This window comes from Tachysurus vachellii, chromosome 12 (genome assembly GCF_030014155.1).
Source record: "Tachysurus vachellii isolate PV-2020 chromosome 12, HZAU_Pvac_v1, whole genome shotgun sequence".
Lineage (NCBI taxonomy): Eukaryota > Metazoa > Chordata > Actinopteri > Siluriformes > Bagridae > Tachysurus > Tachysurus vachellii.
The window spans coordinates 18,732,542-18,760,340 of record NC_083471.1 but is presented as its reverse complement, the minus strand read 5'-3'; the positions used below and the strand labels follow the sequence as shown (position 1 = coordinate 18,760,340).

General features: G+C 35.5%; 4 protein-coding genes across 5 annotated transcripts; 2 read left to right on the top strand and 2 right to left on the bottom strand.

Moving 5' to 3' along the window:
- Nucleotides 1–1,628: 1,628 nt before the first annotated feature.
- On the bottom strand, nucleotides 1,629–7,772 carry wdr54 (WD repeat domain 54). 2 transcript variants are annotated; one of them, XM_060883310.1, is made up of 10 exons: nucleotides 7,736–7,772; nucleotides 6,403–6,671; nucleotides 5,851–5,913; nucleotides 5,699–5,765; nucleotides 5,563–5,619; nucleotides 5,339–5,466; nucleotides 4,296–4,396; nucleotides 3,581–3,743; nucleotides 3,413–3,487; nucleotides 1,629–2,557 (listed from the first exon to the last, which is right to left on the bottom strand). In XM_060883310.1, exons 2-10 carry the CDS (start codon nucleotides 6,634–6,636, stop codon nucleotides 2,426–2,428), a joined length of 1,020 nt encoding a protein of 339 aa, XP_060739293.1. In that variant the 5' UTR covers nucleotides 6,637–6,671; nucleotides 7,736–7,772; the 3' UTR covers nucleotides 1,629–2,425. The 2 variants fall into 2 exon arrangements, with proteins under 2 accessions (XP_060739293.1, XP_060739292.1); XM_060883309.1 differs by lacking the exon at nucleotides 7,736–7,772 and adding an exon at nucleotides 6,780–6,889.
- A 415-nt stretch (nucleotides 7,773–8,187) lies between these two features.
- Nucleotides 8,188–9,739, top strand: LOC132854308 (uncharacterized protein C2orf81 homolog). The gene is made up of 3 exons (XM_060882602.1): nucleotides 8,188–8,462; nucleotides 9,184–9,378; nucleotides 9,503–9,739. The coding sequence occupies exons 1-3, from the start codon at nucleotides 8,226–8,228 to the stop codon at nucleotides 9,737–9,739; spliced, it is 669 nt and encodes a 222-aa protein (XP_060738585.1). The 5' UTR covers nucleotides 8,188–8,225.
- A 1,771-nt stretch (nucleotides 9,740–11,510) lies between these two features.
- Nucleotides 11,511–17,053, top strand: si:dkey-245n4.2 (uncharacterized). Its single transcript, XM_060883666.1, has 5 exons — nucleotides 11,511–11,696; nucleotides 12,705–13,166; nucleotides 13,539–13,673; nucleotides 15,532–15,622; nucleotides 15,831–17,053. Exons 1-5 carry the CDS (start codon nucleotides 11,558–11,560, stop codon nucleotides 16,036–16,038), a joined length of 1,035 nt encoding a protein of 344 aa, XP_060739649.1. The 5' UTR covers nucleotides 11,511–11,557; the 3' UTR covers nucleotides 16,039–17,053.
- Nucleotides 17,054–22,431: 5,378 nt separating this feature from the next.
- On the bottom strand, nucleotides 22,432–27,164 carry aqp3a (aquaporin 3a). The gene is made up of 6 exons (XM_060883480.1): nucleotides 26,985–27,164; nucleotides 24,824–24,950; nucleotides 24,491–24,628; nucleotides 24,290–24,393; nucleotides 23,524–23,741; nucleotides 22,432–23,417 (listed from the first exon to the last, which is right to left on the bottom strand). Exons 1-6 carry the CDS (start codon nucleotides 27,090–27,092, stop codon nucleotides 23,240–23,242), a joined length of 873 nt encoding a protein of 290 aa, XP_060739463.1. The 5' UTR covers nucleotides 27,093–27,164; the 3' UTR covers nucleotides 22,432–23,239.
- Between the last annotated feature and the right edge of the window lie 635 nt (nucleotides 27,165–27,799).

Here is a 27,799-nt window from a genome sequence, read left to right as displayed (position 1 = left end):
ATGTTTTTGCCATTAACTTATCTAATAAAATTCTGAGAAGACAAGACAACAGCAGCAGCTTTGCCTGTGGACATGTATTTTTGGCAAAACAAAGGCTGCACAGCATGTCAAACGACAACAACATTCAAATGGGTTATTTAAGGCTAAACTCCAATGCAGGCGATCAAGAGTGTGATACTTGAAGACGTTTCTCAAAAAGAGAAACTCGGAGGCATGATGGATGAATTGCTGTCAAAGATCTCAGCTGATAATCTTGTTGCTCCAGTAGAGTAGGTTTTGCACCTACTTAGCTAAAACAAACAAGTGTGTCATATGGTATGCACAAAGATGGTCTATAAATGGAGTTAGTAACTCTTAACCGGGAACTAACCATTCTTGAAATAGTCATGCATGAACACTGTGTAATACAGACGACCACTGCTATTATATCACTTCAATCAATATTATTTTTCTATCACCAACTAGTTTGCAAATATACTGTAGAGCTTTTTTAATATAATTTAATATACTGTAGGCTACTCCGTCCAGGGTGTATCCTGCCTTGATGCCCGATGACGCCTGAGATAGTCACAGGCTCCCCGTGACCCGAGGTCGTTCGGATAAGCGGTAGAAAATGAATGAATGAATGAATACTTTAGGCTGATTATTTAGGACTTTTTTTTTTTTTTTTTTAACACAGAACAACAGAACGAAGATAAGAAAAGACTGTAGATTCACGCAGCCTTTCAATGACAGGTGGTGTTTTTCAGGCTGCTTACCTGACATATTTGTAACATGTCCCATATACGTAATATGACATAACACACCTGACATATTTGTAACATGTCCCATATTCGTAATATGACATATAACACACCTGACATATTTGTAACATGAGATTAATAAATAGAATGTACAATACAGTTGTGGTGCTAAGGAACATAGATACAATTGATAACTACATTCTCCTTTATTACCTGTACATCCATTCTTTTCTATAATTAAAAATGCATTTGGAGGAAAACTAATAGACAAAGTAAACACACATTTTCTAATCAAAGAATAAATGACAGAAAAACACAGATCTGTAGGTTGTTTGAAAACTTTAATAGCTCATCATTCTTATTCCCTCACTAGAGACCTTATGATCTTACAAATTGCTCAACACTAATAGTTTCATTGACAAGGAAATGCTAGATATTTGTTTATTGTGCTACGAGAATGCACAACTAATTATTATATATATATATATATATATATATATATATATATATATATAGAACAACTTCATCTTGGTCAGGGTCTCAGTGGATACAGATCCTATTTCAGGAACACTGGGTAAAAGGCTAGAATACACCCTGGGTGGGTTTTCAGTATATTGTAGGGCATTCAGCACATACAGATTCACACACAATGTTTTGGTTATAAAAATCCTTTTAATGTCCTGTTTTTGAAACCAAGGGAAAATATCTACATATACACAGGACAGAAACTATGCCATATATTGTGTGTGTGTAATTTTAAATATATATGTATATATACATATATATATATATATATATATATATATATATATAGATAGATAGATAGAGAGATAGAGAGATAGATAGATAGATAGATAGATAGATATTATATATTTAGCACCATCTACTGGTGACACTGTCCAAACACGACTAAAACAAATTAATGTTTATTGTTTATTAATGTACATATATTTCAGCATCTAGAAGCTTTAATACTTTAATATTATATCCCAATAGGCATACAAGACTGCATTAATTAAGACATCAAAATTCCTTAAGGAATACTTCTTAAAAATAAATAAACAAATTCACACTGTACAGTCAATACTAGACATATGGTATATATACATGTACATACAAACACATATCTATATCTCTCTCTCTTATATGTGTGTGTGTGTGTGTGTGTGTGTGTGTGTGTGTGTGTGTGTGTGTGTGTAAAAAAGTGAAAAGTATTCATCCCCCCATTTTTGGTAATGTAAAAAAGATCATTCTTCTACAAAAATAGAGGTTGAAATATAATAGATGTGGACATACAATTTGTCTTCAGATGGAGATCAATTGAACATTCAATATTTGTTTGCTTTATCTGCCTTTTTTAATCATTTTATCTTAATAGGAATGTAAACGTGTGCACTTGACAGTACAGTACATGCCACACTTATTTTTTCTCTATTTTAAAAGAGATCTAACTGTATTCTGTAACATTAGCATTACAAGTTATCTAATCTTTATAATAAATTTGCACTCAAAGAAGAGCAAAGCAGTCAACTGTACAAACAACATGAAGCACTGCTGACATTCTGCCTGACCAGCCTCACTGTTCCTGAAATATGTGCCAACTCACAGATAAACTGTTCCGGTGCTGTGTGTTATGACTTTTGCAAAAGTTTTACAGGACCAGGAGAATTGGAGGGAGTCTTTTATGCCTGTGTGTAGCGGATGATCTCACTTAGGTCATAGCCTGTGACAGCAAAAGCGTAGCCGTCACCATCACAGAACCTGGCTCCACAAATCTGAGTGTCAGTCACACATTCATTATAAAGGTGCTCAATCTGGACAAGACAGAGGAGAGAAAATTTGTGATGAGTTCCAACCCCCCAAAAAAATCTAGTAATTCTAAGTTGTGACAGAATCTTGTGATGATTTTGCAGTTTGCTTAGTTGCATCTGACTTTTTTGCCTAAATTTAGTCAAACTGTGTGTTGCTTGGGAATGTCGGAATTCCTTTCAAATTTGACAATCATACAGTAAAGTTGACAAAAATTTTACCATAATTTTACTTTAAAGCTTTCATCTGTTTATATGATTTACCCATTACCCAAGGTTTCTTGTCCCAAATAAGCTTTCATAAGAATATACAATAATTAGATATTAGGAACGCCTGCTCATTAATGCAATTATTTCATCAGCCAATGACATGACAGCAGCTTAAGTCATTTGGAAAAAACCTTGGAAAAAAATTGGCTACACATCACATGGTCACTGATTTCCAAGCTTTTCCTTACTATAGCCTCAGATTCCTGTACTGTGATCTTCTATAGCTGATTAACTGCTGCTCACTTTTGGTGTAAACTCTACAGACTGTTACAGTATGTGTAAATCCTGGAGCTCAGCAGTTTCTGAAATACTCAAATCTGTCACAAACAACCATGGCAACGATCAAAGTCAAAGAGATGACTTTTGTGCTGCGGTCAAAAGATTGGCTGATTGTATAGGTGCATGAATGAGTAGGTATAAAGGTGTTCCTATTAAAGTGGTTGGTGAGTGTGCATTTAATATCAAAGCCATTTGAAAGGGTACATTATAATGTCAGTGGGAGTGGGAGTAAATCTGTTCGGATGAAGCATTCTATCTGAATTTTTTCGATAACTGGAGATCTTATGGTCTTCTTGTATTTTCATCTCTTACCTCCACACTGTTGTTTTCTGGTGCTGGGTTTAAATGCCACACGCGAACAAAGGAGTCCTCAGCAGCTGAGAGCAGCTTAAAGTTGAACAGGGACAAGAAACGCATTATGGTTCAGTATACAAATAAGATTTACACACCTTAGCATGTGCAAGATCTGTTTTCTCTCACCAGTCCAGTGAAAGGAGCAATATCTAGGGAGTAGATCCAGCGAGCATGGGCATTAACTTCAGCATGCAATATCCCAGTGACACTCTCATAGAGGCGGATTTGTCCTGTGCCGTAGGCAGCTATGACCGTGCCTTTCCACAGCTTCACTGACGAGCAGCTCATACTAGTGAGAAGAGTAGGCAGAAAATTGTGGTTAGATCTGTACAAGCTGATAGTTTCATAGATATATAGTCAATTCATTAGCATTAATCTTTTAAATGTAAAGTATGTTAAGATTTTAGACATAAAACTAATAGATATTATAGAAACAACAACAATACTAAAGAAATTAATTACAACATTACTAAAACAAATATCTAAAGTATATTAACATATTGTGCACAAAATTAAACTTCTATAAAATAGATATTATTATTATCACTACTGTTCTTGTTTTATCATTTTTAATTAATATATTTATCTTCAGCTATAGTTGTTACAGAATTTAAATATTTGACAGTAGCTCCTTCAACTGGTGGAACTATGCAAATGCAACAAAATCTATGATGATAAAACATGCTGGACCAAACTGACTATTACGTTATTTCTCCATAAATAAATATATTCTAATAACATAATAGCTTTAACAAGATACTGCTAGGCTTTCTATTTATGTCCCTCTCAATTTCCACCTGCTCATTTTACCTCACACTTTGACACAAAAATACGGCCTTACTCAAATCCAGGGATCTTGTTGAGAAGCTGAAAGTCCCCCCCAGACTTCCACACACACAGAAGGCCTGAATCATCAGCACTAACCAAATCAGCAATGTATTCCTAAGAAAGTGGACAAGGCATATATCTTACCATGAATAACAAAACATTTGCAAGTTTTTAAAAGCTCCAAAAGTAAAGGAAATATATGGTGTGAATGGAATTAAAAGTGTGACACCTAAACATGGGCTGCACTCAAAACCACAAACAAGTAAATACAGAGTAAACTATATGGCCCAGTGTTTGACGACACGAGTTTCACACCCATATGTGCTCTTTTTTTAAGAGCATTAGAGGTCAAGCAGTGATGTTAAGTGAGGAGGTCTGGGGGTGCACTCAGTGTTCCAGTTCATCCTAAAGGTGTTCAGTGGGGTCGAGGTCACGTCTTTGTGCTGGGTATTCAAGTTCCTGCACACCAACCGTGGCAAACCATGTCTTCATAGAGCATGCTTTGTGCATGGGCCAGTGTCATGCTGGAGCATATTTGGGTCTCTTTGAGCATGTTAAGTGAAATTGTAACTCTACAGCATACAAGGACATTGTGCACAATTGTGTGGTTACAACATTGTGCCAAAAGATTAGGGAAGAACCACATGGACATGATGTCCAGGTCCAAATAATTTTGGCTACAAAGTATATATTCATACATCTATAATATATATCTATATTATTGTAGCATATTAATCCGGTATGTACTGAATTAATGTACTGACTGCTACTCTGTCAGTTTTATCTCAAACTCTTTTTCAAACACATTTTTTTGGTGCAGCTCTTCAGCAAAGATGAAATGTCTTAATGTCATAGGCTTTTCTCGTTTCAAATAAGTCAAATGAATAAAATTAATATGTGAATAGTGAAATTAAATAGTAATAGGTTAAGGGATTAGAATACCATTAGATTGGTTTTAAAACTTCATTTTTTTATTATATTATTTTTAATAATTATTTTAATTAATAATTAACTTCCACAATCCAAAAAAGCTGAAGATGGTGTAGATTGTTTTACCGCACTTCCTGAGCACTCAGAAGCCATGTCTGTGACAGCCTCGGTGTGTTTCTCCAGGACTTCAGACAATGTGATGTTACTTCCTTTACTGGGAACATCAAAAACCAGCACTGCCCCAGAGGAGACCCCTAACAGAGACATGAAAGAGAGACATCTTTATGATATCTATCATGGATATGAACATATACTAGTTTAAATTAGAAGTCAGTGTTTGGGTCTTTTACCTACACAGATGTATTTGTCCCTCACAGCAGCAATCCCCCTTGCAAAAATAGCCTTAGCTGAAATAGAGGACATGGTATGAGTACCACTGATTATATGCTATACAAATGCTGTTATCAGAGTGGAATATGACATTACCTGTGGGTGTCTCTGGTGAGTCCAGTGCATGCCAGTACACCATAATAGATCCATCAGATTCATACATCTATTAGATACGGACAAATTTAGTATATAGATCATATTATGGAAACTGTGGTTACGTTTGTGAATATGTAATATGCATGACTAACCTGAATCCCTTTCTGAGAAGTGACAACCAGTAGATCTCTAGATGGAAGAACACACCAAGCTGCCTGTAGAGAAGAGAACAAAAAGTTGGGCTCAGCTATGCACATTGATAGTGACACTTCATAGAAAATCTTGAACAAATGAAGGATTTAACTAGAACAAGCCTCTGAGTTCAAAATGGTTCAACCTAACATGAGTCAGATCCACAATCATGCTACAGCTTTTCGTTTCCTGGCTCAGGGGTTTAGGGAAAAATGTGGAACATCTTTATTACATGGACCAGAATCAAGCACCAGTTTGGGGATTTCCTTCTTATAAGGCTGCATTAACAAAGAATTTTTGAAATCCTTCAAAAATACAACTATCCTAGTGATTTCAATAGGAAGAATATGTTGCAGTTACTTGAAGGTGTTTTGTTCTAAAACATTGTCTTACCATACATATTAACAAATATGTTTTTGCATAACAACTCATAGAAAATGCTCCTAACTTAGACAGAGATCAGGTTTGAGAAAAAAAATATTCCATAAAAATAACTTAAAATTGTGAATCACCTGCATGATGAGCGAGGAGCTGGTGACCACGTTGCCCTCTTTGGATTGCAGCTGTCGATGTGAGTAGTTGAGCCCATCCCAGGAGGCACTCACTAGGTTCACTACATTGGCATGCACAACGGCAAAATGCGTGAGAGAACGTGGTGCCAAACGTAGCACACTTAAATTGTTGTAGAGCGCTGAAGCACTGCTCTTTAGCTGAATACTCTTCTCCCGGTGGTACATTTTGGCCATTTCAGGTTCCACAAATCTATTCAATACAATTATATCTGAGAGAAAGAGCAAAAACACAAAACAAAACAGAACATATTACAGCGAGTAATCAAATATATATAGTTTTGTTATCATGACTTTTATTGTGATTAAAAAAAGCTGACCTTAACTTGGGCTAAATGATATTTGCATGGTTGGAAGACAAGCTCTTAGTGCTTTAATGTTCTGACTTTTCCATGGACAGATTGCTTCGAAGACGTTAAAGGACGGAGAGGATAATTGTGGGGTTTCTACTGTTTGAGGTGATTTTTTAAGTGATCAAAAAAAATCAGAACATGTGACTGATTGGTGTTTCTTGTTGCCCAGGTGCTCTTATAAAGTGCCTTTTAGAGCGACTTATATAAAAACAATGAATGGCTCTGAATGTTGACAGGGTTTCAACTGTGAAACCTGCATTTATTGATAAAATAAAATATATTTGAAATCACATCCATCCAGCCAATTTGTATTGAAATATATGCATGAAAACGTTAATACATAATAAAATACATAACATACAAATCACATAAAAACATACAGTGATATCATTATTCAGGTTTTTAGTGTGTCCTTTTAGATATTATCCAACTTGTATGTGGACTATTCTTTATCCTTTGTGTTCTGAATCTTTATAGCATAATTTAAAACCTTATTTGTACTTCATAAATAAATAAATAAATTAATTAATTAATTAATAAATAAAGTTGTCAACCAAATAAAAACACAATGACAAGGAAAGCAAAATATGTTTGTGATCAGAGTTGTATAATTTCATCAGACTAAGTTAACCTGCATGTTTGGATTTATTGCAAGATAAAACATCATAGTCAAGACAATAATCGAGATAATAATCGAGATAATAACCGAGACAGTTTCTGTTCTAACAGCAACAAGGCGAAAGCTAAATGTTAGCTAGCTAACAAGAGCGTTCCCTATAAACATGTTGCTGTGCTATATAAAATATCAGCCTTTCTCTAATCGTGTCACCAGTATGCGTAAAATAATCACGAATGAAATGCAAAATATTAGAAATGATACAAAAGTGACCGCAGCACAGCTAACGGATAAAAACAAGCCGTACCGCTGGCGCGTCCTCCGCAGCCATAGTGACAGAGAGCGTCGTGTGCAAAAAGCTGAGCACGAGCGCTCGTCTTCTGGCTGCGTTTAAAACGTCTCCGTACTCCCTATGTAGTGCATAGAGGAATTGATGTATTCTACACCCTACGTAGTGGACACTCTGCGTATAACAGGGAGGTTTATTAGAATGAGGATGTCGTCAGAGTTCGAAAGGTCAATTTGCCTGGCAACCAGCGTCTAGGTAACAGCCGCTGTACACAGTGCATATGTTCAACGTTTGATATCCTGTTTATAAAAAACAGTTTATTCCTGTGAATAAAGTGCAAGTAAGAGATTAAAAGCGAGTTTAAAGGAAGAAGCGTGACCCCTTTTCAGGGTAAGCCGGTGGACTCGCTTTATTGCAATAATATACTTTTAGTAATACAATTCCTCAGAATTCCTGAGATTTAGAACAGAATCACGTTGTTCCCTACATGTAGCACTCTTTAGGAAGCATGTCACGCAACACCTCCAAGACTCGAGCTGAAAAGGGTCGTGTGACTTCAGCCCAGCCTCCACCTCCTACTCAAGCTGAGGACGAGGAGGACAGTGTGGACCCAGGATGTCTGGCCAAGTCTGAGCTCCTGATGATGAGAGCTCATGAAGAAGGAGAGGAAATTGTTGCAGATATCCTGGAGGAACTCATGACCCATGCCTTGGAGAAGAGTTATGAAGTGTATCTTAAGAAACAGGTGATCAATCTCAGCAACAACAACAAAATAAATAAATAAATAAATAAATAAATAAATAAATAGAATTTCCATGTTATATAGTGTATCATATCAGGTTCAATCAAGTGTATCAGGTAATAATAATAATAATAATAATAATAATAATAATAATAATAATAATAATAATAATAGAAAGAAAAAAAGGTGATTTTCACTGCTTGATCTTAATCTAACACTTACACTGAACCATCAAGAAGAGGTTAGTGAGGAAACAACCATTTATATATAGTATGTAAGTAATTTAACAAGAATTCATTTGTCATTAGTCATCACATAGCAATAAATGTAACTATAAATGTTTATTAATAAAAAATTGTATTTGGCAAATCACTCAGGTACAGTATAAGATGAATATGACCCTTCGGCCCATGCAATTATAGGAAAATAATAAACTTTAAGGTTTTGCAATGCATCACACCATGTTGTGGATTATTTTTCTTTAAAAGCAATGCCTAATCATGTTTATTAGTTACTTGGCACAACCTTAATGTCAAAAGAAATAGAGTGAATCAACAAGACCAACATTTTAGGTCACTGAAGAGATTTGTGTGTTTTTAAAGGTTTAAAGTCACAACTAGTATTTAATACAGTATTGAAAGAATGTGATAATGTAAGAATGAGTATATACTGAATATGTGTGTAGATTAATACATTAAGGTTATATATATTTGTCTCTGTACAGATAATACCATTCACTGTGACCTGGGCAAAGAATACCATGTTCCAGCTGGCAAAGTGTAAGTACCTTATGCATGATGAAGGTGATGATGTAGACACAACCTCAATCCTGAAGGAAGAAACAGCACCTGCACCCTCACTTCCAGATTCCTGGGCTGAAGGCTGTGTGCCAGTTATCAAAATCTCAAATCATTTACAGGTAACCATGTAAAGCTTGATGATTTTACCTGGAAATTCACTTTTGAATATGTCATCTTTTTTGTTTAAACATGTGTCTTTTTATCAGTCTCAGATTTACAGTAAATATTTTCTTATTTGAACAGATGGTTAAGATTGATGCACACAAAGCTGATGTTAAAGAGACACTAAAAATACAGGAAGCCCTGTCAATAAACCAAACTGAAGCTCCCCTAAGGAAACCAAGACGAAACAACAGGAGCATGAAAGTAATCCCTGCGTCTCATGCAAAGATTGAACTGGAAAGAAAACCGCATCCACCTGAGACACCTTCATCAAAAAAACTGAGACCTCCAGAAACACAGAATATATTGCAGTATTAAGACTTATTGGTTGAAAACAACCTGGACATTTTCTACACACAAGATCTATAGCAGGTGCCTCAGCACATCCTGTCCAATAAAAGAATGATACCAAGTGACAATTTTGAGAGACTGACTTTGAGAGTAATTGGAAATATTCCCTAGTTTAAGATATTCTTGTATACAATAGAGAGATGCCCACTTCCTGATTTTGTACTTTTTTGTATGTTTATCACACTTTAATGTTTCAGATCATCAAACAAATGTAAATATTAGTCAAAGATAACACAAGTAAACACAACCTGCAGTTTTTAAATGAAGGTTTTTATTATTAAAGGAAAACAAATTTTGGTTCACTCATTTTTGCAGAATTGTAATTCAGCCACATTGGAAGGTTTTTGAGCATGAACCGCCTTTTAAGGTCATACCACAGAATCTCAATAGGATTCAGGTCAGGACTTTGACTGGGCCACTCCAAAGTCTGCATTTTGCTTTTTTTCAGCCATTCAGAGGTGGACTTGGTGGTGTGTTTTGGATCATTGTCCTGCTGCAGAACCCAAGTTTGCTTCAGTGTGAGGTCACGAACAGATGGCCACACATTGTCCTTCAGGATTTTTTGGTAGACAGCAGAATTCATGCTTCCATTTTTCACAGCAACTCTTCCAGGTCCTGTAGCAGCAAAACAGCCCCAGACCATCACACTACCACCAACATATTTTACTATTTTACTATGATGTTCTTTTTCTGAAATAAAGTGTTACTTTTACGCCAGATGTAATGAGCACACACCTTACAAAAAATGTCTCATCAGTCCACAGAGTATTTTCCCAAAAGTCTTGGGGATCAAACCTGCAAAAAAATAACAAAATCAGGAAGGGGCCAACACTTTTTCACACCACTGTAGGTTTTGAACCGCTTATCTAATTTATCCTGTTACATCACACCATAAAAATAATGTACAGTAGACATGTACTGCATCTGTAACAGACCTAAAATAACTGTTTTATTATTAAACACAAAATGCAACAGAAGTCTATTAAGCCTCTGCCTACTTACTGTATTTTGCCAAACTTCCCCAATCAAAGGCCAACTGTTAGAAGGGCAGCAATGGGGCATTCATTCTTTTCAGCAGCATCAGCACAAAAGGAGGTCACAGCTTCCCCCTGTTAATTTCACATTCCAGCAACAAAAATGTTTTAATTTTTATTTATTTGGCTATTTATTTGAATTCAGTATTGTAACATCCCTTTAATTTATAAACTCTACTCTCAACTGTAGTAATCAACATAATCGTATAAATCGGATAAAAAAATACTAAATCTGTCAAAAGTCTAAACCGCATGGCGATGAAATATAATGCATAAATATATAAATTCATACATTTTATTGACACGTTTATAGTGGTAGTGGTAGTTGTTGTAGTTGTTATGGCCTGTAGGGGCGCTGTTCTACACTGTGGTCGCTATTCTTCTATCTGCAGAGGCAATCCATATTTTATTTTCAGTTAACACCGTAGTATTATTTATTTATTTTGCCTTTATTACGCTTTGGTCACTTGAAATATCTGAATTGTGAGTCCAGAGTCGCTTTTGCCAATTTGAACTACTGAAGTCGAGCTCCCTTTTTTTTTTTTTTTTTTTGGAATGTTGTTTTTTTCCCACACAGTGAAAAGTAGTTTATCGCCTCCTATTATCTCTTGTTAATTAGTATTCTAAGCTGAATCCCTCGCTTCTGCTGTCACTAGGCATAAATCTCTTATCTTTCCCCTCTCCCCTCTTTCTTTCTCCTCCTCCAGAAAATGTTGTTTAGTCCTTTTAAAGCAGAGCGTCTTTTGTTCAAATGAAACACTGTGTGTTGAACTTCTACAGTGACACATTGGAAAGTTCCGTGTTTTGGATTTGGATTGAAATCAGCGCTGTTATGGACGGAGACTGGCTCAGGATCTGCGTTTTCATGCTCACCACAAGTTTCCTTCAAGGTATAAACAAACAAACAAACAAACAAACAAAAAGTAACTGTATGATGAGATGAATGCTATTGTATGGCACAGGATCCCAACCCTGGTCCTGGAGAACCCCTGTCCAATGTCCTGAAAATTACTTCAGATCATTAACAGCTATTTACAGACTTAAATATGAAACTGTGCTGAACACAGCAGTGATATGACCAGGGCTGGGAACCTGTTTGGTAATCAGTCATTTTTTTATGCATAGAACATTTCTGAGATGATTCATCAGCATTGGAGTTTTTCTGATTGCATGAACATGCTCAAGAGCACATTGAGCACATGTTCACTGGCTGTAAAGTAGAGTGATATTCCTTCCTTTGTAAATCTGAGACTGTGCCACAATACTGGACCACGCTCAGGTTGGAAGATCGGTTGTGCTATTATTTGAATTCATATACTTCTGATTAGTAGATTAAAAGCAAGTGCTAGTTTAGATCACCATCGCAACTTAATCTGAAAAACCTATCCCGTCCAGGGTAGCTTAATACAGTATACAATCAAAGGTTAATGACTGCCTTTTAATGTCCACGGTAGATATTATAACAAATTATTGTACCTTGTAGATTGACATTCTGTTTAAAATAGATTAGCACACTGAACCATGTCCTGTGGCTTTTCATATACAAAAATGTTGATATAAAGAAGTTAAGCTGAGAGATGGGAGACATGCATATTCTCACGAAAGATAAGCTGTATAATTTCTTTTTTTTTATTGCTGTAGTAAAGAATGAATAAAACTTGTCAGTGGGAGAAAAAACATATACTGGACACTTTAATAGAAGTATGCTGCACCTACAAATTTCCAGTTATCAATGAATGATCCATTTTCTTTAATGAATTAGGAAGTGATATATGTTATGATATCCATAACAAGGTATGCACTACATGCTTTAGATTTCTTTTAGATGCGTTAAGATTTTGGTTTTCTCTAAAAGATGCTTTATTTAGTTCTAAGCCTTATGGTGTCTTTTTTTTTAGAAGGAGCAGCTCTGAATCTGAGAAATGAGCTGTTGGGGAAGTGTGTGCAATTGCTGGATGGAGAAAGCCAAGAAAAGGTGACTTTGGAAGAGTGTAATCCAGGTTCAGACTTTCAAGAATGGCAGTGGAACCCTGAGACACGCACCTTGAGGAACTCACACACAGGAAAATGTTTGACAGCTCTCAAGATCCAAGATCAGGGAACTGTTGGCCTCTTAGCATGCAGAGCTGAAGATGATGAGACTCAGGCCTGGAGTTGCTCAAAAAAGGGCCACCTCACATTGTACGGCAAGGGTTTCCATTTGAGTGTACGATCCGACTCGTCTGATATCTTTCTTTCCACTGAGCGAGGGAAGAGTTCTAAGTGGAAGACACTGAATGAGCGAACGATGTGTGAAGAGCCACCGGATGAGCCTAAGAAGATAGAACCAAAAATCATAGCAAAAATTCGCTTGTGGCAGCGTAAGAGTGTTGTACCTGGATTTAATTCTCCTCATTTATGTGGGAGTTTTAGATTTTATCCTATGTAGTCATTCCACCTAACTGAAATATAGTATTTTATCCATTTTTTATTATTAGTGGATTCTATTTTAATTTTAAAACATACTAGAGATCATGTCTAGGTACTAACTTATTCTAACAACCTACCATTGTTATGATTATGCATTCTGTTCTGTACTTTGGTTCATGAATTGTTGCTTTTACTTTTAATTATTTTAACACCTATTTTAATGAATCCTCATAATTTAACAGCCTAAAATATATATGTGATCTTGGTTTTAATAGTCATTTCTCTTGTACATCTGCAATGCTCTCTTGTGTCATCTTGTTTAGCTCAAGTAAATCTAGACCAGGATGCTTCGAAACCTACTCAGGCTTCACACGTCCCTACTGTATTTTCACAGTTAAACAGCAGCACTGATGAGCTAGACTCTGGTGCATATGTAAACCCTCTCAGCATGGAGTACGGTAAGTATACCATACAAAACATACACACATAAACATACTTTGGGCTCTGTAGGTCGCTAATTAAGGCTGGAATATTTGTGGTGAAACTCAAGATCAGAAGTCCTGTGTCATATTTTACTGTTTATGATCTGGGATTTTTCCATAAACATTGATACCATTGTCAGTGCTGTCAATGTGGAGAATAAGCCAATCATAAAGAAAAAAGAAAATGCAAGAAAAAAAAAGAACATCTCCAGGTGAAGTCGCAGTGAGTAGAGAAAGAGGTAGGAAGTAACTGACTTTAAACATTGCTTTCATTGCAAGTTTTAAGGAAATTAGAAGAGAAATGCATGCAATATCTAAAGGCGTTTATTTGTTTTATCAGAGAAAAGATGTAAGTGGTTTAAACTGCTTAGCTGAAGAATAGATATGCGGTGTAGCCAAGCTTGGTAACAGTCACACTCTGAAGCTCTGTTTCACACTCTCAGCCACACATTCAAGGCTGTGGTGGTTTAAATTAGACTATTGGCTTGTTCATCTTTTGGGAAACAGGGCCCCCAAAATTCATTATGAAATATCATGGGCAAATGTAAGTAAAAATAATAACAGTTAGTAGGAATAACAGTGCAAGTCTGTGCTTATTATAGTTTATCTTTCCGATTGCTGATGGTTGTATACATGAAGCTTAACTAAACTCATCTATAAATCCCCATATTGGGGATTTATATGTCACAAAAAATGATTTGTGACAACATTTCTGTTGATGCTCATGGGGGCAGCAGAGGACAAAAGCTAAAAATCAATGCAAGCGGCTTTGTTGAGGTTTTGGTGAACTGATTTGCATGATATGCACAATTGCCATTACATAATAATAATAAAAATAAATAAAAAAGTTTTACACACCTTTAAACAAACGTATGCATCTCATTTCCATTTTAAATCGTAAAATATAAAATACCTAAGTGAAGGTATAAAGATAATTTGATATTGAACTCACAAACAATGAATCTTTAAATCTTTTTGGAACAGTGGAATAGCCAGGATTTGATTTAAGGTGACTGAGGAAATAGAATAAATAAAATCTCAGCTGTAGCTGTGATAAGTTGACACACTCATGTATTTTGGGTAGATGCCAGACAGCGTCTACTTAATAACCGATTAAAAAAAATCCTGTTTGTTGGTTATATGATATAATTAAACCTATCCTCATACAACCCAGGTTAAGCCTGTTTCAGTTGAATTTCCTCATTTGGTAGTTGTTTTTGTTTAACACCTTAAGTCACTTAAATCTGGGGCAGGATATGACTGAGGATCATGCTCAAAGAGCCATGTTTTTGCAGCTTGGCAGTATATCAATTCAATTCATGTCATCTGAGCTGTACTTAAACCACCACGTATGTCCTTAATACAGTGTTTGTATCTATTCAGTGTGAAGTGCTTTTCTGAACATCATTTTAGCACTACAACTGGACTAACTACAGGAAAAACAATGCCGTTAACTCAAAGTAATCTGCTGTATGTGTGTTTTGTTAACCACCCACAAACTGTCATAACCGTCATAACAGTGTTAAATATTTCAGGCTTCCCCTGCAGCTATGTCTTTGTGACCTAATTCTACATAGGCTCTAGGTGACATCTTAAGAATAGAAGAAGACATATTAAAAAAACTTGCTTTAAGTACATTTTAACGATATCTATAGGGTTTAATAAGTGAAACAATCCCAGTTTTGGCACCCATGAAGCAAGAAATATCCCACAACCGCCCCACATTCAACTGATATATACCAGTTTATACCTGAACAAGAACTGGTCTCCCACAAATTTCAAATTAAAGATCTACCATTTTCAATTAAACTACCTGTGTGTGTCTTTTTTTAAGGACTGGAGTGGAAGGTGACAATGTTGGTCCTGAGCTCAGTTGCCCTCATCATTGGGATGGTCATTCTCTTCCTGAGCATCTATCAAAATAGGTGAGGATACTTATTTTTTTTTATCAGTCAATTCTTTATTTTACATAATTGGATGACTGATATGTTGACAATTGTGAGCTAAGCATGATCAGCCTTACACAATACCTTATTTACAATGAGACTCAGTGAGGAATAACATGTTTAAAACCATACAGGGCATTCCTGTTATTCTAGCCTTTCCTTCTAATTTCTCTGATTTGTCCGGTAGGCGTAAGAAGACCATTGTGGTTCTTAAGTCATATACATCCACTGGTGAAGCCAGTCAGCCTGGTTCTCCAGTTACTAACGAACGAGCTCCTCTCACCAAACATCCAATGAAACCTCCCCGTTCTCCATCCATTCAGCGTGGGGAGATCATGGTTGAATGGAAAGACGGCACTGTTACGCCATTATTCGACACCTATCAAACATCCTAAAGTGCCAGTTCGGAGCCTCACTGCAACATAAATGCTGCTGTACTCTTAGTCCTATTATATATAACCTTATCTACCACTCTTCACACTAATGCATTGCGCTGCTCTTCAGCATGTAGTGTTTTTCTCTTTTTTATGCACCTGCTGCATAATCTTATTTGACTGCAGAATTCAAGATTGCTGGCCACAGAATTTGTAACAATCACAATGACTGTGGTTAGAAAAAGCTTTGCCCATCATACACCTTTTCAAAATGCTAGAATCAGTTGATGTTTAGGTGGAGGTCTGGGCATGGCCATGACGTGTATGTTTATGTGTGGAAGAGATTTGAAGTTCACAATAGAACAGGTTTATCTACAGCATAATTACAGTGTTAATAGGAAGTGAACATATATACACAATATAGCGTTTCCCTAGTGTGCATGCAAAGTTTAAGATATTTTTGATGCTACATGTTATACAGCTTGTCTAGAAAATTCCTGAAGATGGCTAGGGAAAAAAACAAACAGTGCAAGTGTGCACAAGGGTACTGTTTTGTGTGGGTGTCTGAGCACACACTGATGTATATTTTAGTAAACAAGAGAAGCAAGTTAGAGTTGCTGCAATGAGTTTCATTCCTGCAGGCATTCATATCTACACAAGTCCCTACATGCCATATTACAAGCAAGCTCTTTTGTCTTAATCATAATTTGGAACAGGGTGGTGTAGGCTCTTTATTCATGAGCTGGCAGATAGATTTTTTGTTTTTACTTTGAGAAGCCTACAATATATTTGCTAAAAACTTCATTGTTCATTGTTCATAATCAAAACCAATGTTCATTGTTTGACCATGATGTTAATGTTAGGCCATGTCAGCTATATTTTTATGTGTGTATATTAAGTTTTTCCAACGTCTTCTTCACTATGTTAGGCATGTTCTTGCTTGAGTAATGTTTAATCATCCCTGCTTTCTATCTTCCAAAAGAAACCATTCAATTAATAATATGTTCTTTTAGGGGTTTTTCTATGCCTGGTTCCTTGTCTATTGTACTGTGGATAATCTTTATAGATACAGACATTTATATTCAAATGCATGATTTAATTCTTGGCGTTGGAGGCCAGTTGAAAAGTTATAACTAATTGTAATTTGGATATTCATCAATATGTATTTAACTTGCTCTGTGAAATTCTTAGAAAAGAAAGAGGGCATAAGTTATACTGTGTTTTAACCTTAACTATTTTCCTTGAAAAGAAAATAATGAATGCGTCCTAATTTTTTTGGATTATATACACAATCCACCTTTCTCCTTCTCTATCCGGACCTAATTACAGTAAGTATGTCTGAAAAGAGGCTTATTTTCAGTGAGAACAGAACATCATCTCACCTACTGTATCTGGATTTATTTATATACATGTATTTATAGTAAAGGTATTTATCTAATTCTATCAAAACACTAATCTGTTTATGTAGGTGCTTCATCACAGCAACGTTGCTTAATAAATATTATATTGAACTGTCGTAGCAATTGTGAGAGATGCTTCAAGCAGCTTTAGTATATAATTGCTATGAAACCTACAGGATACACAGCTAACAGTTTTGATAATCAGGAGATTCTAAGTAAAACTAAGATGGGAATGCATGAATAGTCGTACTTGTGTACTGTACTTACGCTTGTGATCTTTTTTAATGTTTAACCCAAATCTGATCTTGATCTATGTATCTGTATATAAAAGAGCAGTGAATAAAATCGGACTAGAGAATGAAAGTGTGCAGAAACTTTTGGTTTGTTTGGATGCTGTATCCAGGATCTTTCTGGTTTTAGGTCATGGCATGTTAAGACTGGTCTGCTTGTGCTATATTCATAAAGAGCAAAACAGGGCTGCAGTTGGAAGAGGTATGTAAAGACACACCTGTAACTTGCTCTCAAGGACAGCTATGTCTTGATGATTGCAAGTCTGAACAAAGACACAGCTTTCTGGGTGAGATCATTTGCAAATGTGCGTGCAAGAAATGTTTCCTAAAGAAACCTGTTTTGCTACTGTTTTTCAGTATTACTCACTTCATCACTTTTTTCTTTTTTATTAAAGACACAAATAACTTAAGATTTATATATTGTATGGTATTTATATGCATTTGTATGGTATTACAGTGCAAACAAACTGGCAATCACAGTGACTTTCTGGATTGTTTGTATTGCACAACTGATGTAAGTGTAGCATAATTAAATCCTCTGTACCCTATTGCATCTGCTACAGAATTTAATTACAGAGAAAGTGTCAGTGTAAAGATCATTTGCAGTCTGAACTCAACGTACCTGTTGTGCAAGTTGCACAGTTTTACATCTTGTAGTTTAAGTTGTGCGGTATTATCTACAGTCTACAAATCTTTCATCTATATTGGAAGTTATCCAGAAATAGTAGAATGAAATAGTGGCTTGGTGGAATGATGGTGGAAATGTAGCAAACTAAGTAAGGATGTGTTCTCCCACAGGGCAAAGTGTCCTGATAAGAAAACATAACAGAACATCTCCACCCAAATGATTGGGCTATTTGGATCCCAGCCTTATAGGGTAGAGGCTGTCCTAGATCCACATATATGTTTGCTGCCATGACGCACTCCTTTTCCCCTGGAGATTAGTGGTATAGCTATAATTTGGCTTGGTTTTTAATGCATTTTAATCTGCAAATCATGTCATTGTTGGTTGATTTTTGTTGACTACTTTTGGGCCAGAACATCTGATAATACTTCCTTTTAATTATGCCTGCCATTTAACCCAAATACAGCACAGAAGTGCTGGTATAATCAGATCTAAAGCCTAAATGGGTCTAGGAAATAGTTAGTTTCCAGCGATACTTTGAATATTCAGTAAATAGAGACAATACTGGATGGTCATGCTGGTTTATGAATTTTCAAGGAGATAGGTGGAAGTGTTTTTTTTAGAGAAAAACGAGGGAGGAAAAAAAAAACATAAAAAGCAGCGATTCAATGTGAAAGCAGTGCTCATTATGGGGAAAATGAAAATGGGTTCAATTCCCAAATACTACCAGTTAATGTGTTATCAGTATACTGTAATTTGGAATTGCAATGCAAGTGATATTACAGTTTGTTTTTCAAGGACATGTATTCCTGAAAAATGGTCTGATCTGATATTATTGTAATTATTATTATTATTAATCATCATCATCATCATCATCATCATCATCATCATCATTTTCATAATCTTTTCAGTACATGCACAATACTGGATTTGTGCACTGCAGATTTATACTTATGCAACTAATTTCTCTAGATAAAAAGGTTCTTCTTTTTTTAACAGCTTTATTACTGTATGTTATTCTTTGATGACATGATTAGTCTTTTCCTTCTTTTCATTGTTACAACCCTTTTCATATACTTCTTATCTGTGTCCATGAGACTAGCTATCTGATAAGGAAATGTCTTTTCCCCCACCCAAAAGTACTTCCACTGTTAGATGATGACATTTTTACATGAGTAGTACAGGATGTGTACTAGTGAATAGTGAGACTTTGCAAATATCTCTTGAAGAAGATTACAAAAGGTGACAGAAGTTAACATAAGTTTTGTGCCACATGGTTCTGATGAGCCATAATTTTACAGGAGACCAGCTTCTTTGGATGGTATTGGAAAAAACATCCAGAGGAATTCTGTCAGAAAGTAGGTTCTGCATCTGGAGGTAAAATGATGAAAGGAGTTTTACTGCTTGGCATTCATGGCTTTGGAAACATGTTTCAGGACTTTACCTCACTACAGATGTCCAGGTTTGTGTTTTTCCCATATGGCCAGCATATGGCTGGCCAACACCCTCTAGGTGTCCAAGGCTGAAAGAGTCTTGGCATGAGAGTTTACTACTGGAGGATGACCCACTAAAATGCCTTTTATGGTGCTAAACAGGAAACAGTATAACACTGATTAAAAGTGCAATCACATGCTTTAGACAAGTTTTCTGTAAATTCGGCAGAATAGTCAGGAGGAGTCAACACATCATGACACCTCCTTATGCCAACATCTGTTTAAAAGTCCAAAAGAATGATGTAATTCTGCCAAGATGGCTATGGAAAAGTAAGTAAGAATCATAAATCTTCACATTTGGTTCTTATGTATGATCTTGGATTTCAATTTCTCAAGGCAACACGACACAAACTTCATGTCAACAAGACTAAAATATGATCTCTTCACTGTAAGAATGTTGTTGTTACAGCTGAAAGGACACTTGCATTAGCTGAGGCTCATAGAGAACAATTTTTCTATTTAATATCCTTATATCTGCATTTTCTTTTTTCACCATAATTAAATTTCAAAAATGAGTGGTGACAATAACCACAACTGCTCACTCAAGCAGCTGACTAAAGGTAATGTTGTACTGTATGTCAAATTCACAGTAAAACTGAAATTTGTATAATAATACGCAGTCAAGTGTAAAATTTTGCATTATATGCAAGTTTTCATTATATTATTGGAGTATGCAATGCAGTGATAAGATCTGTGTGCTTCTAAGTGAAAAAAAAACTGGTGTTGTATACATTCTTGCAATATCTGGTGCTTATCCCAGAATTACTTGGAATGAGACAAGAATTCATCCTGGATTAAATGCACTATTGCATAGCACAATGCTTAAACACATTCCAACACTCATTCATACTTTTCGAGCAATTAGGGCAATTTAGAGCAGTTGACTTGCATGCTTTAGTATCCCCCAGAATATCACTTCCTGTGTTGAGTATTCTGTGATGCCAATGCTGACACCACAGGCTTGACTGGCACATACTGATCCTGATTCAATCTGACTGAAGCCATGCACTTGAACTGCTCTCTAGATGGCAACACCCATGTCTGACATTAACCCATAAGCACAGCTTTCATTACTAGGTGAATTAATAACTTGTTATTTATTGAGTTGAGACCATGGAAGCTCACGTCCAGAGGCTTGCAGTTAGACTGCTATGTTCAGGTCTAATTTATCTGTAAATGTATCTGTGTAGTTCCTTTCCATTTTGCTTTTGCCACTAACAGACTCTAATCTAGACATGTCAACAAATCCTTCAACAACAGCAGCCTAAATAGGATCAGACAGTGCTAGGCAACACCAAACATCAAATGCACACTTTTTCTTTGTGGCAGTTGTGGTAGAATTCACTCACCAAGGACTTTATTAAGAGCTTTAAAGGATTTCTTTTAGACAGACAGCTCACCTGCACCCAAACCTCATGGCACGGTATATATTTAATATGATGGATCACTGTCAGTATTCGCATTATAAATACATTGTATAATGGAAATAATTAAGCCATTTAACTATAAGCAGTAGAACAGTCACTATAATCTGTCAAAATTTATACCACAACACCTAGCTCCTTTAGGTGAGTCATCTAGTTCAGGATCATTGGTTTCTTCACCATCCCAGTTTCACTGTTCACGGTAGAAAGCCTCTGATATTTTGTTATTGTAGCACATCAAGTCCAGCCTCACAATATTTCCCCTTCTTTAATAGAATAGCCAAACACACAATTGCTTCAAACTTGTTTTTTTACACTTCAATAATGTCTTTTATATAAAAAGCCTTATAAGATAAAGTTTATGAGAAGCAGATGTCCACAGGTATTCACAGAAGGCCTCTGAAAAACTTAGATAAAAGATAACAGTGAAAAAATCTGATTTTAATCACGAAACTGTAGCTCTGTGAAATTGTTCAACTTCATGTTTACAGTACCTTGAATAACTGATGTACACTGAACTGAAACTAAAAAGTAGGTTCATGTTACTGCATGTATACTATGAGGAAGGATAAAATAGGTAGAAAAAAATAGGTAGGTCAAATTTCTAAGTAGGCAGAAGCACCTTATAGTGAAATGCTGTAGTGACAGATTTTTTTCTGAGATAGAAAATAAAACACAAAGAACATTGTTGTGAAATGTTTTAAGAAGTAAGTGACAAATGTGCACTTCAACATTGTTAATGGGAACAATAAAGTCTCTCATGATTGGAACAAATTAACTCTATAGCCAATAGAACCCAATTCATGTTCTTTTCATGTCAAAGTCTAAATTTTGTCCTCATCTGTTCTAAAAATCTAATGTCTATAAGCATGCCAGTGCTGAAGGGGTGGATTCACAAACTAGCTGGAAACTACAACAATAAATGAATCTCAACATTTTATATGAAACTTGAGGCTTTAATGATGTCTTTAATTTAATGTCTAACCAGTGTCTTTAATTCTCTTTGTGAAATCATGTACACACAAAATTGATGACTGATCATTCTAATGCTGGATAATTATTTACTAAACTAATACTAATATACTAATATGCTAATGTTAGTACTAGTGCTTACAGTGTACATCTGACAGCAAACATGCCAAACTTACTTCATAATAATTAATAATTCAACAAACAACTAGACAAGGTATATGGGTTTTATTTGCATGTTTAAAGTAGCATAAAGTGTACAAAATACAAACTTAAATGCAAAGTTCAAAAGTTTTTCAATATCAAAAGTAATTTGCATAACAGTGCTCATAATAACTATAACTAGAAATGTAAAATATTCTGATGATACATTAAAATTATAATGCCATGCAAATTTAAATGCTTGTTTGGTAGGTAAAAAAAGGCAGTAAGAAAAGCAGTGGGCCACTGTCTATATAAACTGCTAAAATTATAAATGAAGTCAAAATGCGGTGCTCTTGTTTTGGCAGGACAAATATCTTTTTGCATTGCGTTTATTTTTCGTTTTTTAAAAAAAAAACCCAAGTAAACAGGTATTAAAATTGACATGGCTTTGCCAAATATAGCAGCAATGCCCAAAGACATAGTCATTTTTACTGTAAAAAGATAAGAAAAGTAGCTTATGGTGAATTCTGTACCTATTTTCCCAGTTTCTCAGACTTCTAAAGAAATTAGGTAAGACATAATGCTTGACATATAACAGAATTTCATCAGTGACCCATAGGTTTCTTCCCTTAAAGAATGCAGACTCAAAAATCTATTTACAAAACTAAAGTTTAACAAGTGTGTGTACATGTCTCAAAGAAATCTCAGCATGATCATGATACAGAAAGAGTTTTTAAAAATATCACCTTTGCTTTGCTATATGCAGGTTCCCTACACAATAGGCGAGAATACCCCTTTAAAGTGTATCATTGTTCATAACCAATTGAATCATGAGCAAAACAGTGGCAGGCCTTGTTGCTATGCTGATCAACCCAGCTTATGGAGCTGAAGAATTAATATCATTCAGCTTGACATTCAGCTCTTCTGTTTTATTTTGCTTCTCCCGTGCCTCCCCTTCTGTGTGCCAGCCCACCATCAATTGATACAAAATCACCCCAATGATTGTACCCAGGAATGGGGCAAAGATAGGCACCAGGAACCAGTAGTTCCCCATGCTGTTGGAGAGAAATAGTGTCATTCATATAGTTATAATAATATTCAAATAGAAATTCATCATAAGAACTGAAGATGTCAGACAGTTTGGTATTGAGATTAACTTACGTGAAGACTTGGGAACCCCAGCCTGAAATGGAGGTAAAAAGACGAGGTCCTAGATCTCTGGCTGGGTTTACGGCATAGCCCGAATTAAAGCCCATAGATAACCCAATGACAAGTACAGTGAATCCAACAGTGAAGGCCTCCAGTCCTTGTGGGACAGGGTTGTTGTATGGGTCTACAATTGCCAGGATGCACACGATCAGTGCAGCTGTGCCTATCACCTATAAATTATATGGAAAAGAAGAAAAAATAAAGAGTTGGCAAGCTAAGACTATAGTTTTAGATCCCTTTGGTTTTGCTGCTCCTAGCTTGAGCATTCTGTAAATAACTACATACTTCTAGCCTCCAGAAATTACATTATAGTCATGCTCAATGTTAAAGTCATTCTCAGTTGTTCTTATTATATATTATTATTACTGTATATATTTCTTGCCAGCCATCTTTTGACTTGGCTGCTTCAAAATTACTGTAGAGAAGCTTAAAAGAGGATTTGTGTACAGCATATATAGTTGCTCTAGAAAGCTATGACTGGCATGATATAACTCTGAACTTAATGATCTGCCAAGTTCTAAACTACCAACTCTGAACACAAAAGTATTTTGAGAAATTTATACAAAACCATGAATTTTCCTTGGAAAGGATGTTTGGGATACAAATAGTTAATCATGTTTTTCAGTTTAAAGAATGCTACAGTTTTGATGTTACCCTGTTTTCAACATATTACTGATAATAGCAACTGATAATGTAATTTAGCAATGCAGTTACTAACCTGATCAAAAAACCCATTTGCGGTACTAAGGTGTTCGCCGGGGTAGGTGGCGAAAATTCCATATGGTAGTTTGCCTTCTTTTTTATGGTATACCTGGATAGCATCTTACAAAGGGAATAAAACGATTTTTTAAAATACGAACAATATTAAAATATTTTTTGGGATTGTGTTACACTGTATTAATATTCTTGTAATACTTACCATAATACATGCCAAAGATAATACCAGCCCCAAAAAAGGAACCAAGTGTCTGGCACAAAACGTATACCAGAAATTTTCTCCATTTGGCCCTTCCAAGTAGACACATGGCAAAAGTTACAGCTGGGTTCAGATGTCCTCCTGTGGAATTGGAGGCAAAAAGATTTATGCACAGACATTATGGTAAAAATATTTCAGAAGCGATGAGAGAAGAACAAAAAAAGTTAAATGTTTGCTTTCATTTTTTAAAAAACTCCATGTCTCTAAATTGATTTTTTTTCTTCATATTTACACAGTGTACAATTTAGAATTTAATATTAAAAAAATATATTGTACCTGAGACTTGACCACACACCAAGATTCCAAGTGTGGCTGCAAAGCCAAAGGCCAGGTTTACAGCGAGGAAGATGCCGTGAGATCCTTCACTGAGCACTAATTGAGCCACTGCGCCAGAGCCAAACATCTGCAGAGGAAAAATAGTATGGTTTGTGCACTAAAGTAAGATAAACTAGACACATGGACTATTTATTCTTGTTTTATATTCTTTATTCTTATTTATATTTATTCTTGAACTATTCAAACAGAGTGAAGATGTTATCAGAAGGGTGTAGGTCAAGATGAAAGATATGATTAAAACCTTTGGGAGTCAGTGTTCCTCCTATCAGTACCACTGTCACTTTGTGGCATAATTAGTGTAAAGGTTCAGCTTGGAGATTTAGAATCTTTTCTTAAATAAAAATATAAAAAAGTCTTAATAGCTGCTAATTTATCAGCCTTGTAAAATGTAATCCAATGCACTGTTGGTTTTTGAGGAAAATGTAATTCACTGGAAAGACGAAAAAAACGTACAAACAATTTTCTGGGCTTATTTATTAATATTTAACTAAATTAGCCCTTTATACTCTTTATAATTGTTCTTTGAATTTAAATCCTAACCACAATAACATCATTTGTTTGATCCTGTAGCTCTTCACAGATCTTTCGGTAGTGTGCCAGACCTGTGTCTTGGCATGTCAGAGCATTAAGAGGGCCTTAAGGTGGTTTTAAAGCTAGCCAGGGCACAACTAGTTCTTTGATAAACACCAGGAATAAAGCCATAGATCATATGGTCTGGATAAAGTGTTCCATTCTTTGCTCTGGATCTGAATTTTACTCCAATCTGCTAGACACCATTTGTCCTTAACAATCAGTAGTCAATATGCCTTTTAGATATTTTTCAGAACATATTTCAGAACAGAAGTTCTTTTCTGACAGATAGTCATTCCATATGTTTAAACGTTTATGTAAAATCATAGTGAAACCATGTTTCCTGTTATCTACCATTTGAGCAGGTTTCCCGTTATTTACCTGCTACCAAATTGTCACATAAGTCACCATCAGTGACACACACACACACATACACACACACACACACACACAAACACACACACAAACACACACATATTATATTAGATAATTATACTATATATACTATATAATTATATATAAGAAACTTTAAATCTGTGAATATGGTGTCAGGATGTTTCTTGTTGTGTCAAAGCCAACAGAACTGCATTGTATATTGATTTCTTGTTTCTCCTGTTTTTGATGAAATTCTTCAATTGTTACATTCTTTGAGTTTGCATCTTGGGTACAAAGTGTTCCAGACTCAGAGTCGTGTTTCAGTTCCCTCCTTCTAAAGGTAGGAACCTATAGAAGTGTTTCCATCCACTGCCACACATTCCTAAACCTCTTCTCTCCATGTCTTATAGTTTCAGTGGGTTAACCAACAGTCTTTTGTATATTACAAAAGATACAGAGTCAGATTTTAGAATCACCTAAAGCACTTTCCTGCCGTCAGATTTATACTTTTCCTAAAAGTATAAAAGTAAACCATGAAGCTTATTCAGGGACAAGGCCTGAGGTCTGTCTAAAAAAAATCCTTATTGTGTAGTAGGCACTCCCTTCACACATGGATGTATTCAATTGGTTCACTGTGCATGTAGGTGTCTTACACATGTAAGTTGATAATAAAAGTTTTGTGTACAAATGCAAAGCAAATTTCCGATAAATTTATAACAATCATATATATATATATATTTTATATATATAAGGCTCCTTATATAATATATATATATATCATATATTATATATTATTTAATGAGCAGAAAATTATATAATCTTTTCATGCATGTTCCTACTGAATTGCACCTGTTCTAGTGTATGTTCTTAATTTTCCAGCTGCTTCAAATTACTAACATTGGAGCAGGAAAAAAAATATTTTCAACCAAGGAAGGCAAACAGTATCCAAAATAGTTATAGCTGTTTGTAAACTGTTTGCATATCATTATCAATGTATGGAAATTTTCAAATTTACCATTTCACAATTTAATGCTGTCTTACACTATAATTAAAATATAAACAATGAAGCAAATACAGTGAAATAAAAATATTTAAAGAAAATGCTTTTTTTTTTTATTAAGTACTAAGAGATTGCAAATAAGATGGGAAAACTCACCACAAGTATTAGGGTGCCCAATAGTTCAGCCAGTCCCTGGCGCAATAACTTATTACGGATTTGTAAGGCATGAGCTATCTTATCCAGCAAAATCTTTTGCCTGCCCATCTTCCTGCTAAGGTTCTTGGCTCAAAGTGAATGTTGTGCTTTATGTCCCTCAGTAGAATGTTTTGAAGTCAACCCGGCATCCTGCTCTTATACTTATGTAATCCTGTGCCCAGCCCTCTCTCACCTCTCATGGCCAGCCTTTACACACACCCTCTGCTTAGGTCTGCTTATGACTTGTACAAAAACAGCTGCTTTCTACTTCAAGTTTGGACATGAAATCAGCCCCACTAGCTCACTGTCTTTTCATATTAGCAACCTATAAACATGACTTCAAAAAAATTTATAAAAAAAAAAAATGACATCAGTTTAGGCATTAACTTGTGTGCTTTGTTGAGAGACCATAGAATGTGATATTAATTCACATGCAGGATATTTAATTTCTATTTACCATGCTGGAGGACACTCCTTAATATGTTATACCTTATCCTGATAAGCTTCGAGAAGTGTTCTGAGAGCTTAAGTACACGGACACACACACGTGTGCGTGCACACACACACAAACACTCACACACTTTAAAGGTTGACAGCAAACCACAGTTTCCGCTTGTTTTTTTGTAGTTAGTTTGCAAATTTAAGATTACATTACAGTTATATTTTCAAGCACTGCATTCATAGAACAGAAGGTTCTATATTTACCTTGTCCCTCTGGGTGAACACTCTCTATGTAGAACAAAGTTTCTTTAAAAAGATCAACTTTAATCCATCCA